Source organism: Abramis brama (genome assembly GCF_963993115.1).
Source record: "Abramis brama genome assembly, chromosome: 2".
Classification (NCBI taxonomy): Eukaryota; Metazoa; Chordata; class Actinopteri; order Cypriniformes; family Leuciscidae; genus Abramis; species Abramis brama.
The window spans coordinates 29,958,689-29,975,456 of NC_139964.1; the positions used below are offsets into that span (position 1 = coordinate 29,958,689).

The 16,768-nt window shown below is 35.6% G+C and overlaps 1 protein-coding gene across 1 annotated transcript in view; it reads right to left on the reverse strand.

Annotated features, from left to right (window-relative positions):
* The window catches only part of tbck (TBC1 domain containing kinase), a 54,705-nt gene that overhangs the window by 28,284 nt on the left and 9,653 nt on the right, over positions 1–16,768 (reverse strand). The window contains exons 7-22 of the mRNA XM_084103616.1: positions 16,043–16,103; positions 15,859–15,920; positions 15,423–15,484; positions 12,104–12,252; positions 11,878–12,016; positions 11,662–11,761; positions 10,243–10,292; positions 10,006–10,135; positions 9,052–9,150; positions 8,631–8,693; positions 8,223–8,349; positions 7,147–7,197; positions 6,791–6,874; positions 6,306–6,391; positions 2,455–2,491; positions 1,085–1,246 (exon numbers count right to left, since the gene is read on the reverse strand). Of these exons, the coding sequence (XP_083959742.1) occupies positions 1,085–1,246; positions 2,455–2,491; positions 6,306–6,391; positions 6,791–6,874; positions 7,147–7,197; positions 8,223–8,349; positions 8,631–8,693; positions 9,052–9,150; positions 10,006–10,135; positions 10,243–10,292; positions 11,662–11,761; positions 11,878–12,016; positions 12,104–12,252; positions 15,423–15,484; positions 15,859–15,920; positions 16,043–16,103 (1,462 nt within the window). The remainder of the gene's footprint in view (positions 1–1,084; positions 1,247–2,454; positions 2,492–6,305; positions 6,392–6,790; positions 6,875–7,146; positions 7,198–8,222; positions 8,350–8,630; positions 8,694–9,051; positions 9,151–10,005; positions 10,136–10,242; positions 10,293–11,661; positions 11,762–11,877; positions 12,017–12,103; positions 12,253–15,422; positions 15,485–15,858; positions 15,921–16,042; positions 16,104–16,768) is intronic.

The window sequence follows — 16,768 nt, forward strand, 5'->3', positions numbered from 1 at the left end:
TCATAACATTTAATCAAAGTAAAAATTAATTCCAATAAAATTAATTAAATAAATCTAAATCCATAAAATGATCCCATGGTGGAAACTCCTAAAAGGTTCTATATATGAAGCGCCTGATAAGGGGCTTTCGCACTGGAGGAAGGTTTCATAGTTACTATAACTACTGGAGGAAGTAGCCACTTTTAAGCATGTTCATAACGCAGGAACTGGGAATGATTTTAGTTCTAGGAACACCTTTTAGAGGGAAGTAAATTAGCTCCTACTTCCGAGTAGAGTCTAACTCAGCACAATAGGAACTACCAGTGTTTTAAGAGTGTGCTGATTGGCAGAATGCATGCCATATAAAACACAGCTATCTGCCAGAGTCCAGGCACTTCAACCATTCACAGCATCCTAAATTCTCCAGTTGTTGACGTTGTTGAATGCCGCGCTTAAATGACTCCGCTGTCTGCCGGCTTACTTCATTTCAGAGTCACTACTACAACCGGGAAAATGGCCCTAGGGGAAAATGTAGTTCTCGGGGGACCGCCCTGGTGGCTAGTTCCCACAGCTGAGTTCCTATTACTATACAGTGAGAAAGCCCCAATAGAGCCCTTTAAGATTCTATATACAACCTTTTCTTCTAAGAGTATAAACTCAGCGTTTAAACAGCATAAATTTACACACAATGTACCTGTTCTACACAATTCTAGCAAACACTTTAACCAAAAGCTCAATGCAGAAATATTCATTCGCAAATTCGCAATGCAAATTTATGCAAACGAAACTGCAAAAAAGTAATTCACAAATTTCTATTAGCATACAACTGCCTTTTTCAATGCCTATTCAATATTCAACAACTTGCCCTGTTGAAAAAGAGTCTGAACTAAACTGGTACACAGAGGTTAGCTAAACCTAACAAAAGTAATTTACATATAGAAGTCGTAAAGGTAGAGAAGCAACAGCTTGTTGGGTCGGAGATGGTCATGGGAAACTAGATCGCAACTGTTTTTGTAATATTACAGTTGAATTTTAGGGGGAAACCATTAAAATGCTACAAAAGAATATGGAAATAGAATGTTTTCTGTGCGCCGTTGACTCTTACCGGGCAGGTCTGAGAAGAGCAGTATGCATTCGTTGAAGCCGTTGGCCAGCAGACGGTCTCTCAGCTGCTGCAGAATAGCTACACCGATGCAAAAGGGGAAAGAGGAGTTTCCCAAAAGCAGAGTGTCCCACAGGTGGAAGATCTTGTGCAGGGGGAACACATCTGCGGAGGAAATGGGACAACAAATGACTTATTGCGAGTATAGTTTGCAGCCTTTGCACTGTAACAGCTGTGCATTAATATGGTCAACAGGCCTACTGTATCATAGCTGTTGCTATGTTGTGTGTTTTTGTAATTCCAGATTGTGTATTTTCAGATTCCAAAACAGGAACTATCCACGTTTATAAAAAAGATTTTTTTAATTTTTTTTTATATAAAAAAAGAAATCAGTTCTTTTATTCATTTTTGTTGTGCATTTAAAGAAATAAACTTATTGTTTGTTGTGTGATCATCAAAAGACAACAGAGCATAATTAAGTTATACAAAGTACAGTTTTTCACTGTTAATATTGTGCTATTAATAATAAAAACAATAATTCTTATATTATTAATAGCAATAAAAATAGTAGCAATCACAATAAAATATGAATAGAAAATTATATTATTATTATTGTTTTAACCACAAAATACTGCAGTTGTTGCAATGTTTGATGAAACAATGCTCAATTAGTCCATCAGTGCTTATTGTTTAGAAAATGCAAGTCTCTGAAACAGAGCATCTTGAAATGTTATTTAAATTTTTTATTAAAACTATACAAATATAGTTTAACATAATTAATGTAAATCAGATCTGCTATATTTATTATTAATAAAAAATAACTAATATTACAACATTAACAATATTACTATTCAATATATATGATAAGAATTATAATTATTATTTTTGTTATTATCACTATTATGTGTATTTTTACCACAAGCTACTGCACATTACAGTATTTTTGATAAAACAATGCATAATTAATCCATCAGTGCTTATTGTTTTGGAAATGCAAGTCTCTGAAAGCGAACAATTCATGTTCTGATTATGTTTTTGAAGATAAACGCATATTTCATATTTCAAAACAAAATAAATGCGAATGCATAAATTACTACAGAGTCAATCACTATAATTAGTTACATGGTTGTATGTCCTTCTATAGTTTTACCATCTGGATCATCTCAACACAGTTCAGCCTTCATGTAGAATAAACCATCTTCAAATGAATGTTGCTAGTCAACGTTAAGAGGAAAAAAAAATTAAACTTTATAATAAGGTCCTATATTTGTTAACAATAAATTGCGCATTAGGCATCATCTATGCATCCAGAAAATAGCTAAACATTGCCCAATGCTTCAGATCTGCAGTCAACATGAGCCACTAATACTTACGTGTGAACATTGTAAGGAACCACGGGATCGCGTAGAGCTGAAAGGAACAGAAAGAAAGAATGTTCACTCTTGCACAAAAGCCGGTTCTACATGAGCAACATCGTGATTAATATGAATAAACAGCACGGCCCCTTTTATAATTCCCAATAAAACACCTCAGCTATTGTTCAATTCATCAGAGGAAACCTGTATTTGCAATTCAGGCCTGTGCTTCACAGCCCACTGTGAAACGAGAGGACGTGTGTGGGAGTGTAATGAACAGCGTCTCCCTCCAGCACCTGTTCCAACACTGCCTCTTTTCCCATGGTTCTGCTCGGTTGCGGTTGGGTAGGATGTATAATCCATTTCGGCAGTTGATTGGTGGCTCGGCCTCAGAGGGGTTTAGGGAGAGACGAGAGGACGGGTGTGAGACAGGCTTCAGTCTAGCCAGCCTGGGAAGAGCTCCATCTCCAACTGAGACAGACTGACCGCTGCTAGACATCACAGTCGAATTAAGAGGAGACAAGGAGCTGTGCATGATGGGACGAAATACAGTGACATCCTGACACCCAATATCCGCTACTAGGGGTGTAACAATATATCACAATACAAAAATGCAACAATATGTATCGAGGATAGTGACAATATGTATTCTTCACCCAAAATGAAAATGACTGTGTGTGAAAAAATGCAAGTTTACAGAGTTTTAGGGTCAGTACTACATTAAACTACTATATATAATGTTGAATATAATGTATAATAATGCAATGAGGGAATATTTGTGGGTCCTGATAACGCCAAATGTCTTATGTTACCAGTAAAAAGTGTCTACATTATTTTAAATATCTCTAGCCAGTGAAAGAGTACAAGCATATTCTGGTCTCACCATTGTCCTGTGCATTGGGTTTCCTGCACTAAGTAAGCCTTTTCATTTACACCCACAATGTATTTAGCATTTTAATCAACAGAATAATAAATAAACCGTTTTTACCATATGTCTTAGAGCATCGCAATATCGTATCGCGAGTTCAGCATCGTGATATGTATCGAATCGTGACATGAGGGTATGAGGTACAGTAAAAAGAGTAATATTGTGAAATATTATTACAATCTAAAATAACCGATTTCTATTTTAATCTCTTTTAAAATGTAATTTATTCCTGCGATCAAAGCTGAAGTTTCAGCATCATTACTCCAGTCTTCAGTGTCACATGATCCTTCAGAAATCATTCCAATATGATGATTTGCTGCACACTAAACATTTCTGATTATTATCAATGTTGAAAACAGTTGTGCTGATCATATTTTTTTGGGATCACAATATATTTTTCTCAGAATTCTTTGATAAATAGAAGGTACGAAAGAAAAACATTGAAATCTTGAAAAAAAAATCGAAATCGTAAAACATGTAATGCATCTTTGTTGAATACAATTATTATTACTTTTTAAATCTTACTGACCCCAAACTTTCGCTAACGTTCATCTACAGAAAGTGACCTGGGAGAAGGCCGCCTTTAATTACATCATAACAAACATTACCAAATTAGATCCAAAATTATGTGTTTGCAATTTTGCCTGAGCACTTCAATGGATGCTTCGAAAGGAAAGCAAAATAATGGCGGTTAGTTTTGGCCAAGAAGGGCCTATCCAACATCATCAGAATGCCAACATGAAGCAGGACACAAAATAAGGTCACTTTGCTGTGAATTTCAGGCCTTACGCTGCCAAATATAACAGCACTCATGCAGACATTACAGAACTGAGCCAAATCCTCAACTAACATCAGCCAAGATGTACACATGCCTTAAAGACACTTTGATAATAACAAGATAAGTCAAATCAAGATCAAATATTATCCCGACTGCGGAGAAAATTAAAATTACAACTATGGGAAGAAAGCATCTGGTTACAGACATAAATAATCCAGATAAAACTTTTGTGAAGACAATATGACTGGCGTTTGCCCATGCATAACACACCACTGTGTTCCAGGTTGCTAGGGCATGAGCAGATGGTTGTTAGGGTATTCTAGGCAGTTGTTTTCTGGCCAAAGCTAACAAGACCCATCTTCTTCCAATGAAGAATGTAAAATGCTATTGACACGGCCCCTTTAAAAGAGCGCAAGGTGACATTGGGATTGTGCTGACAAGAAAACAAACACTTCCAGATCAAATGCATTGGGGAATTGGCAGGTTTAAGCATATATAATGGTCTTCTCAGAGCTCGGCAACAGTTACATCCTCTCATGAGTCTTTCTTTTCATTCTTGCAGTCGAACCATAACAGCAGCTGTTCAGAGGCTGAACAGAACACCAGTTCACTCTTCTTGCATCAAAGACCAGTTCAGTGTTGATTCCCACCACTCATCTTTTATTTGGATCCTCAATCATAGAGATGTCTCTGTGGAGGTCACCTATCCAACAGTGTAGAAAGACATCAACCCGGCGTTTTAAAAAATAAAGAGGGAGTTTGTGAATCCCAGATTGTTCCGGTCTGTGCGTGCTTGTGGAAAACTTGGCCAGAGCTCAAATCTCAGGGTCAGCTGTGTGTGAGAGAAGCTGATGTGTGACAGGACCAGAATGCATAGATGCACTCAATCACTCAGGAAAGGATCTGCTGTCAAAAAACAGGGCTCATACCAGGGACGGATTAAGAGGCTGCCATGCCCTGGAGACGGACCTCTGTCTAAAGCTAGGCACTAACCGTTCAGTAAAACATCTGTATAAATGTAAAATAAGAGTAAAAATCCGTTCAAATTTACAACATCTTTACTAAAATTGATGACAAGCTACTGTGTGTGGTTTCATACAAAATAAGTACAAGCTTGTCAGAGAGAGAACAGAGAACAAAACGTCACGTGACGGATATTAAGTATTTTATTTAGTTTAACCAATATTATGAATTATATTATTATATATTTTATATAATTATATAATTATATATTTTATTATATAGATATTTGTGAAACAAATTTCTAGGACTTTTCCAGGTTTTTCATGACTGTACGAACCATGAAAAACGTAATAAGAATATATATATTTATATATATATAAAATTGTCTCATACTAGAATTTTCGAATTTTCGTACTAGAAGTGGCAAAACGTCATGTGACGGACATTAAGTATTTTAATTTGTTTAACCAATATTATGAATTAAACAGATTTTATTATATAGATATTTGTGAAACAAATTTAGAAAAAAAAATAGAAAATAGAAAAAAGAAAACGAAATTGTATTAAATGATTTATTATTGATATTAATATTATGATAGAAAATTGTTGATAAAATTAAATTATTAAATTTTATTAAGTAGTAATAATTTAGTAGTAATATAGGAATAGTAAAGTAAGATTTTAATGAATATAGAATATCATTATTACAATAACAACAATTATTATAATAAAATAATTAAATTATTATTATTATTAAAATAAATATATTATTGTTTATATTAAATAAATAAAAAAAACAAAAAAATAAACTACTACTATCTAATAAATATTCTAAATAAATAAAAAAAATATTATAAAAATCACTCATTACTATAAGCTTATATTTAGGGTCGTGGATTTGTACAAATTTCTAACCAGTTCAATACGAAGTTAATGTTACTGAATATTACACAATACTCAAATTACATTTTAGACACAATACTGCCCATTACTTTTTCTCTCTGCCAATGGAAACACTTCTTTTAGGAGAAAACTAGCTTAGAGATGACACTCAAAGCTAACAGGAATTAACTAAAACCCACAAAATTAAAATACTGATGTCATGGGGCATGTAAAATATAGTAAATATAGGGAGTTTTGATTTGATTTTAACGTGATTTCATGTTGTTTTTGAAATATTTATCTCAGGAGGACACTTACATCAGGTATGAATCCAATCTCGTTCAGGTGGTTGCCGAGCTCAGGGTCGTGGAACGCAATCATCTGCGAGAAGACCGTCAGATATTCTGGAGAAGTGAAGAATACGAGCATTCAGCCGTTTGTACTTCAGCCAGAAACACTTTTACCACATTATACCCATGGCAGGATAAACACTTTGCTCAAAGCTCAGCCAGAGAGCAAAACAAAGCAATTCTGCTGCAGAAGTGCTGACAGCTGAGCTAGCAAAACTCAACAACAAACATGCCCAAATGTCAAGCTACAGAAACCTTTTGAGTGTTTACGGCTGTAAATCACTGTAGTGTAAGGATTCTTAAGAAACAGCTGCAACACAAGCAAGCACATCACACACACAAGTGTAAGTTGATAAAATGTGGGTGCTATTTTTAGCCTGCACTGTAAATCACATGCTTTCAATCCAGTACTGTGGTCATATTCTTCATGGTGGGACAGAAAAATCACATTACCTTGTATTACATGCGAGTTGTCCTTCAGGAAGAAATTGTACAGATATTTGGGGATGAAGGCCGACATGCATGCATATGCAAGAGCTAGGAGGAAAAAAAACAAATTTCGACTAATATCAGGAAGCATGTTTAAAAAAAATTTAAATGTGGCCATAAATCGGTAACACACATAGGTTAACACAAACTAACAATGAAACATAATTCTAAAGCATTTATTAATATTAGTTCATTTTAATTTCAGCATTTACTAATACATTGTATCTGTCAATATTATTTAAATGGACCTGAACTAAAAATAAACATCTAAGGTTAACAAAACATGGACCTCATTGTAAACTGTCACCCAGAAATCTTACCTTCGTTGTTGAAGTTTAGATACAGGAAAGGGGCACAAAGCGAATCCAAGCCTAAAGCAAAAACATCAAATGAGAGAGTCATCAACACATAAACAAAGGAATCTCATTAGACTTGTCAAGAACATGCCAGGGCCATATTTCACCCTAAATGAAATTAAATGAAAAAAAAAAAATAAAAAAAAAAAAAATAAAAAATAATAATAATAATAATAATAATAATAATAATAATAATAATAATAATAATAAATATAAATATATATATATATATATATATATATATATATATATATATATACATACAGTATATACACAGTATATACACCTCATATAATAAAAAATTAAATAATAATAATACAAAAATTTTATTAAATTAAATTAAATTGTCAAGCCTATTTTAGGAGAGTAAATATTTTTAAATAAATAACTAAATAATTAAGAAAAAATATTTAAATTGATACATCATGGCAATATTTGTTGTACTGCCTTTAATGATTCTCATGAAAATCAGCATTGCAGTACAGTAATGAAAATATGACAATTATTTTTCTGAATAAAGGGAATTGCAAATAAACAGCAAACTGCACATTTTCTTTCATGATAAATTACATATCATGATAAGGATTATTTGGGGGAAACATGCTTAATTGTAATGATAATAAATGGCACAGTGAAAAATAAGCTTAATTTTCTTTATGGAAAATATAATATCGTATCATTTTCCTTTAAATTGTAGGGTGAAAAAAATGCATTACACCTAATGGTCCTAAATAAGCTTAATTATCATTATATTCAAATTATGGAAATGATCATTTCTGATTATTTTACTTTGCATTAGGGTGAAATATGACCCAGAGATATTCTTGACAGGTTGTAAGACTCACCCACACAGACATTAATAAATCACATCAGCGCACACACTTGATTTGATCTGTTATCTTCATCAGATAGTAAGAACCTTAAGGCCACCAGAACGTAAAGATGCCTGTTACAAATGAAACACTACGAGGCTTTGCTGCCATCTAGTGGCAGAAAGAGGAAACCGTGCATATGACCCCACCCAACTATTGCTCCGTCACCTTGCCAGTACACCAGATCAGGATGAGACACCACCCAGGCCTTGAGCACCCGCCGAAACTTGACGTGACCCTGAGGTGACGACAACAGCTCATCGTACTGGTGACAGCGAGGGATGTCCACTTCAATCTGTGTCACAAATGATAAACAAACGTCTAAAGCTTCTAATGCATAAAAGCTGCAGTCTTAAATGAAGTCCGATGAGGTGGGCGACATGTCTACGTCAGCGCTGTTTGCTCATGTATCGCTTGAAATATTCAGCAGTGGATAGTCAAATCTTAACCAGGCTTGAAGGTGAAGACAGGAACTCAACAAACAAAGTGAATTACTCCACAGGCTGATGAATTATTCAGTTTTTCAATAACCTCAATCAGTGTAAAGACTATCAAACACATGGAAGTGATTCTCACCTGTCTATCAGTGGGGATGGGCGTGTCCTTATCGATGCCGTCATATTTCGATTGGATATCCCCCTGTGGGAGTTTTATATATTGATTTGAATTTGGAAAAAGAAAAATAGGAGTGTTGCACTAAAAGACATATTTACTAATACAATGGAAAAGGTCATTGCTTAAAAGTGAAATGTGCATTGAATTTATGTCAACATTTGATTGTACACATCATGCAAGCACAGGAATCAATAGTCCATTAATGACCAAAAAAATGCCAAGCATGCTTTTTAGTCTGCAAATGCATCAACATTTTGATTTGACTCAAAATAAATCAAAAGTTCCCTGTTGAAAAGGTCGTAAAACGCCTATTGCTGAACAACAACAATATATCCCTTGACAATCCGTTCCTTGGTGTAAGATGCAGTATTTGTTGGTATACCTCAACTCCTAGTAAGGCTGCCCAGGCCAGACCCCTCAGAAGAGGAGGAATATCAACGCGCGCCTCCCTCCAGACCTGGGTCTTCTTGTAGGGGTACGCCTAAAAAAAAAATAACTTGAGAAAATATTTATGGCATTATTACACCAGGGAATCTCATAAGACCTGTCCTGAAAGAAAGAAAGAAAGAAAGAAAGAAAGAAAGAAAGAAAGAAAGAAAGAAAGAAAGAAAGAAAGAAAGAAAGAAAGAAAGAAAGAAAGAAAGAAAAAAAGAAAGCAAAGCATTTAAATTATATTTATACATCATGGTAGTATTTGCTGTATTGGCTTTAATGATCAGCATTGTATTACACTAATGAAAATATAATGACAATTATTATTCAGAATAAATGGAATTTTAAAACAACACTGAATACATTAGAATAATGAGATTTCTGGGGGAGAACATTAGCTTAATTTTCATAAAAAATAACATCCTGAAGTTAGAAATAGTTTTCTTTATGCAAAATAAAATTAGTTATTATTTAAACAGTAAAATATTTGTTCATCATGGTAGTTTTGCTGCCTGCACTTATTCATTTATTTCTTACAGTACATTTATGTAATAGCAGCAGTGTAAAAACTCAATTTACGAGCTGATGAAGTCTAATACTATGAATTATTACTCAACACAAAAGGTTCAGCTATCATCATCAACAAAAAGAGGTTTCAAAAGGACCACAAAAAAAGAACATTAATGACGTGAAATTAATGTTTCTGCTATCTTTATGAAAATGTCAATGACCCAGACCCTAAAACTCACCTCGAAAAACTACTTCTGGCATTTTTAGATGAAAAAAAGCACATAATTAAGAATCTTTATGGACCATTTTTCCTGTGGGTGGACATCCATCATGAGGTGATTTCATCAGCTATTCTTATATGGTCATTTTCAGAAACTGTGTGTGTGTAAAGGACCTTGAGCAGTCTGTCGAAGAGGACAATGCGGGTGAGCTGGTACTCGGTATCTCTCTCCCGGATAATGAGGGGCAGTGTGATGGTGGCAGACAGTTCATTACTGCTGTTAGACTGAGTCAGGCTGGATTGCCTGCGGGACACACGGGACATTTCTGTTCCATCAGACAGACACCAGCACACCAGAATACTGAACACAAACTGAGAGATAATGAAACATTTAAAGAGAACATTTCTTACTCATCTTCTAATAACGGATAGAACGTCTCTCCAGCAACATCCTTCAGCCTCTACAATGACAGATCAGAAGTGTTTTAACAGGTCAAATTACATAATTTTGGGGGGGATTTGTTAGAAAAAAAAAAAATCATATGGGGCACCAATAAACAGCACAAATATTGTCCAGATTTAGTTTCAAAACTTTTGACAACTTCAACAACCAAATTTGTAAAAAGACATTTAAAAAAGGAAAACAGTTTTCAAATGTATGATTTTTTGTTACTTTAAAATTAACCATATAATATATGTATATATACATTTATACAAGTTTTTTCTGGTTCTCGGATCTGATTGGCTGAGAACCTTTTCCAGCCGTGCGATATTCACCCACTATCAGAGCTGGAACCGTTTCACCATTTGTATCACTCCGCTTGCGGCGACTATCATGGTGGTCGAGCAAATCCACCATATTTGTTTAAAAATTCGTTATTGTGTCATGAAATGTAGTTTTTTAGGCGAAAATGTAGTTATTTAGACCTCAAATATGTGACTAATATACCCTGGTAATCCAGAGTTCTCGCGAGAGCACAAGTTGAATTTGCTCAGCGAGTTACTCTGGTGTCCAATAATGATGCTCATTAAATATGCCCCTCGATCTGAGCTGCACCAATCACATCGGGTTATCTGATATAGGCGGAGCTAAACAAATGACGACAGCGCTGTGACGTCGAAGTCATTAGTAAACATTGCAAGATGGCTATGGATGAACACCAGTTGTTTTAAACGGCTTTGGCCGCTACAATGAACGAGTTAGACTTGGCTTTTTATCTAAAACAGGAACAGAAGACGCCGCTCGAATCGTTCCTTTGCAAGAAGGGCGTTTTTGCTGTTTCGCCGACCGGATACGGTAAGAGTACAATCAGTGAATGTCTAAGGTTAGCTCTGCTGGTAGCTGGGGTTTATTGTTGTGATTGATTGGTTGTAGTGTTATCCAATTGTGTGCAGCGAGATTTTCAAATGCACGCTTGGTGCCGCCCCTCGAGCCGGCCGATTTTCATTAGTCGTTGCCAGACCATTAATCTTTTAGATTTAGGTCTGGATTTCCAGGCTATGACTAATAAATAATCATAGTGCCTATTTTACAATCTGTTTAGATTCTTTCGCATATAGATATCTATATTAGGGCTGTCAAGAGATTAAATTTCTTTATCTAATTAATTACACAATGTGGCGATAAATTAATCGGATGAATCGCAAATTAATCGCACATCAAATTTGGCAAGAATTAAGAAATTATCCCCAAAAGATAATGTAAAGTCATTATTGTGTTAAATGAGAAAAGCATCAAATACAAAAAATAGCTTTAGGAGAAAAGAAAAAAAGGTTAATTAAAAGAATATATTTTAACATTTGATGTCCCATACGGGCAAACACACTAACATTTTTGAGCTGAAAAAGAGAAAGTGTCACAGTTGTGTCATCCAGAAGAAAACTTCTGTCCCGGCCTTGACCAAAAGACTCTCCATCCTCCAAAATGAACCTAAAGAACAAACACATTCGACAATGGTAACAAGTTAGCTGAATGCAAACGGCTACTGAAATAATAGTAAAGCTGTAATGGTAATGGTAAATAATGGATCGGAGCTGTTCGGGTACTTGGGAAGGGTGCAGGCGGGAGGTTTTGACTGGATGATCTCTTGATTGGTCAGCTCTTTCTCTAGGTCTCCTCCTGCCAGACACCACAGGTGATACACCTCATCTATGCCTCTCTCTACCAGGTAGTTCTCTCCATCATCTACACAACGCAGCGGAACAGTCATTTAACTTATTTTTAGCATTTACTTCAGCATTTTTCTCTAGTGTGAGTTCTGTTGACCCGAACCTTTGCAGAGTTCGCTGATGTCCTCAGGAAGCTCTAAATGTGCGCAGCGCGGGGCGGCAGCGAACAGACGCACGGGGCACTGGTAGGGTGTGTACTGACAGGACATGCTCTCAAACACAGAGTCTCCCAGAAGCTCGGCTGGGGTGGCTCTGAAAGACAGGAACAATTAGTGAAGACACTAACTATTATTATTAATCAATGCATAAGTTTGCCCTGCTCTGTTTATTCACATATCTATTAATAATTAATAGATAGCAAATCACTTCCAGTGACTTGACGATTCAATCAGACCAAAGTAAACAACTAGGGCCGAGTGAAATATGTTTACAATCCAAAAAACATTCACAAAATAAATAAAACAATGAATAACCACACACACATACACATATATATATATATATATATATATATATATATATATATATATATATATATATATATATATATATATATATATATATATATATATATATATATATACAGTGAGGAAAATAAGTATTTGAACACCCTGCTATTTAGCAAGTTCTCCCACTTAGAAATCATGGAGGGGTCTGAAATTGTCATCGTAGGTGCATGTCCACTGTGAGAGACATAATCTAAAAAAAAAAATCCAGAAATCACAATGTATGATTTTTTAACTATTTATTTGTATGATACAGCTGCAAATAAGTATTTGAACACCTGAGAAAATCAATGTTAATATTTGGTACAGTAGCCTTTGTTTGCAATTACAGAGGTCAAACGTTTCCTGTAGTTTTTCACCAGGTTTGCACAAACTGCAGGAGGGATTTTGGCCCACTCCTCCACACAGATCTTCTCTAGATCAGTCAGGTTTCTGGGCTGTCGCTGAGAAACACGGAGTTTGAGCTCCCTCCAAAGATTCTATATTGGGTTTAGGTCTGGAGACTGGCTAGGCCACGCCAGAACCTTGATATGCTTCTTACAGAGCCACTCCTTGGTTATCCTGGCTGTGTGCTTCGGGTCATTGTCATGTTGGAAGACCCAGCCTCGACCCATCTTCAATGCTCTAACTGAGGGAAGGAGGTTGTTCCCCAAAATCTCGCAATACATGGCCCCGGTCATCCTCTCCTTAATACAGTGCAGTCGCCCTGTCCCATGTGCAGAAAAACACCCCCAAAGCATGATGCTACCACCCCCATGCTTCACAGTAGGGATGGTGTTCTTGGGATGGTACTCATCATTCTTCTTCCTCCAAACACGTTTAGTGGAATTATGACCAAAAAGTTCTATTTTGGTCTCATCTGACCACATGACTTTCTCCCATGACTCCTCTGGATCATCCAAATGGTCATTGGCAAACTTAAGACGGGCCTTGACATGTGCTGGTTTAAGCAGGGGAACCTTCCGTGCCATGCATGATTTCAAACCATGACGTCTTAGTGTATTACCAACAGTAACCTTGGAAACGGTGGTCCCAGCTCTTTTCAGGTCATTGACCAGCTCCTCCCGTGTAGTTCTGGGCTGATTTCTCACCTTTCTTAGGATCATTGAGACCCCACGAGGTGAGATCTTGCATGGAGCCCCAGTCCGAGGGAGATTGACCGTCATGTTTAGCTTCTTCCATTTTCTAATGATTGCTCCAACAGTGGACCTTTTTTCACCAAGCTGCTTGGCAATTTCCCCGTAGCCCTTTCCAGCCTTGTGGAGGTGTACAATTTTGTCTCTAGTGTCTTTGGACAGCTCTTTGGTCTTGGCCATGTTAGTAGTTGGATTCTTACTGATTGTATGGGGTGGACAGGTGTCTTTATGCAGCTAACGACCTCAAACAGGTGCATCTAATTTAGGATAATAAATGGAGTGGAGGTGGACATTTTAAAGGCAGACTAACAGGTCTTTGAGGGTCAGAATTCTAGCTGATAGACAGGTGTTCAAATACTTATTTGCAGCTGTATCATACAAATAAATAGTTTAAAAAATCATATATTGTGATTTCTGGATTTTTTTTTTTTAGATTATGTCTCTCACAGTGGACATGCACCTACGATGACAATTTCAGACCCCTCCATGATTTCCAAGTGGGAGAACTTGCAAAATAGCAGGGTGTTCAAATACTTATTTTCCTCACTGTATATATATATATATAATATATATATATATATATATATATATATATATATATATATATATATATATGTTAGGGATGCACAATATATCGGCCACCTTATCGGTATCAGTCAATATACATTAATTTTGATGTTATCGTTATCGGCCCGATAAGAAAATTTGGCCGATATATTAAAGTCGATAAATAATGGATTATTTCCTACAGCTGAGACACTTCAGATGCACACTGTTCGCCATGATGGTTTTGAATTGCTTGAAATATGATTGGAATCACTCAAAAAAGGAAAATGTGCAGCGCAAGTCTTGTCATATAGGCTACAGAAAATTATATAATGACAAGATCATTATAATTGTGTGCTTGGGACATGGATTTAATGGTGAGACTTTTTTATAATCAGGCTCTCAAAAATTATATAAAACTTTTGATTTCGATATATCGGTCAATATATCGGTTATCGACTTTCAAAAATAAAGAATTATCAGTATCGGGCAAAATTTTAATGTTGGTGCATCCCTAATATATATATTTGTATTATTATTATTAATATTGTTAATTGTCCTGTAAATCTGTATTCTTGCCATGATTTTTATTTATTTGTTTATATTAAAAGAAATTCCCCTAATTGATGATTATATTGAAAAAATAATTTTGTTTTTGTACTGATCACTTATAGACTGTATATTGGCTCAGTTCTCTTTATTGCCATGTTGTTTAGGTAGGGATGGGGACAGGATATTGTGTGTTCGTTAAAACCGGTTCATAAGTTTTGCATCTTCATTGTGAAAATTATTGTATCTATTGTTAAAATCTCCAATAAATAGAGTAAGAACTACTTCAAGTACTTCAAAAGAAGTATTTTTATTATTTTCTTTTTTATTTATATATTTATATATTATATTATTATTATTTAGATGTGTTCCATTTATATGCACATTTGAGCATCAAATGAAAAATGTCAATTTTATAACAATATCACCCATCACTAAGAAAGAAGTAAAATAATAAACCGCTAAATTGGAAACTAATCATGCCCTTTCCCACATTGTCATTTATAAGAATAGCCGCTAACAAGACAGTCCTTGTATTTGTCAGGAATTAAAAAGAGATACAAGATTTCATGGCATTATGACATACTGCCAAACCATCCCTTCTGACTGCACGAAAAGCTGTGGAAGATGAGAGAGGTTTTTTTAATTTTTTTAATAAATAAATAAATGATAAAGGACAGGCTACCTTTTTGAGGGGAGAAACGTCAGGCATTTCCTCAATAAAGCCTGCACATTTTCAGGCAGCTCCTGGGGAAAAAAGTCAGAGACAAGAATATTAGTAAAGCATCAAACCCAGCCAAACTCTGATAAATCAGCACTTTCTGTCATTCATGCTATAAACTCCACTGAAAGTGAGGTTTTATGAGGACATTTGGAAAACATTAGCCATACGACCAGTGCGCGCTCAGTTTCCAGCTAAGAAGAGTTTATCTGAGAAGTTTCAAAGTAAACCTTTTAAAGTAAAATCCCTTTAAGATGAAACCACATCTTACTGTGACAACTTATTGTGTACTTTTCTGCAGTAAAAGGATTAGTGAAAAAACAATCAAATTGAGATTTATCTTTGTATGGAAGGTAAAGTACAAAGATAAAAGACTATCCATTAAGACGAGCAAACTTACCTTAACAGTATCCAAGCACCCGTGTTCCTCAGCAAGAACAGTGACTATGTCGTCCATGCATCCTGTAGACAATAAGATGCAAAACAAATCAGAGATATTCCAATGGTGAAATTCATTACAACAGAATATGGGCAAAATAATGTGATGTGAATACATAAATAGTGTAATGTAAACATGAACTCACCTAAGGTGATGATGAATTTCATTCTCTCACTAATATCAATGTTCTGCAGAATCTGCCTTCCCTATTGGACAAAACAAGTCGCATGATATCAAATAGTAAATGTTATAGAATCAGTTAAATACTCAGTGAAACTGACCAATGAAAGTTAATAATTCTGCAGTAAGCAAATGTTCTACTCCCTTACAAGTGCCAGAAAGTGCAGTATACAATAGAGCATACTGACTGTAATACAAACTCTATACCACAATGCCATGTGCTCGACTTGACCTTGTACTTCTTGTGGAATAAATGAGCCGGAAACTATATCAATCACCATTTCATGTTGGATTGAGAAAACTGATCCAATTTATGGTTTTCCGAAAATGGACTATCAAAACTCTGGAAAGTCCTTTAGACTTCGATCGATAGATTTATCGGTCTGCCTATCTTTCTGTCTGCCTATCTGCTTGTCTGTCTGTCTGCCTAGCGGTCTGTCTGTCTATCGGTCTGTCTATCTGCCTGTCTGTCTATCTATCTATATGCATGTCTATCTTTCTGCCTGCCTATCTTTCTGTCTGCCTATCTGTCTGTCTGTCTGTCTGTCTGTCTGTCTGTCTGTCTATCTATGTATCTGTCTGTCTATCTGTATGTCTGTCTGTCTATCTATCTGTCTATCTGTCTAACTATCTGTCTGTCTGTCTATCTATCTATCTATGTATCTGTCTGTCTGTCTGTCTGTCTGTCTGT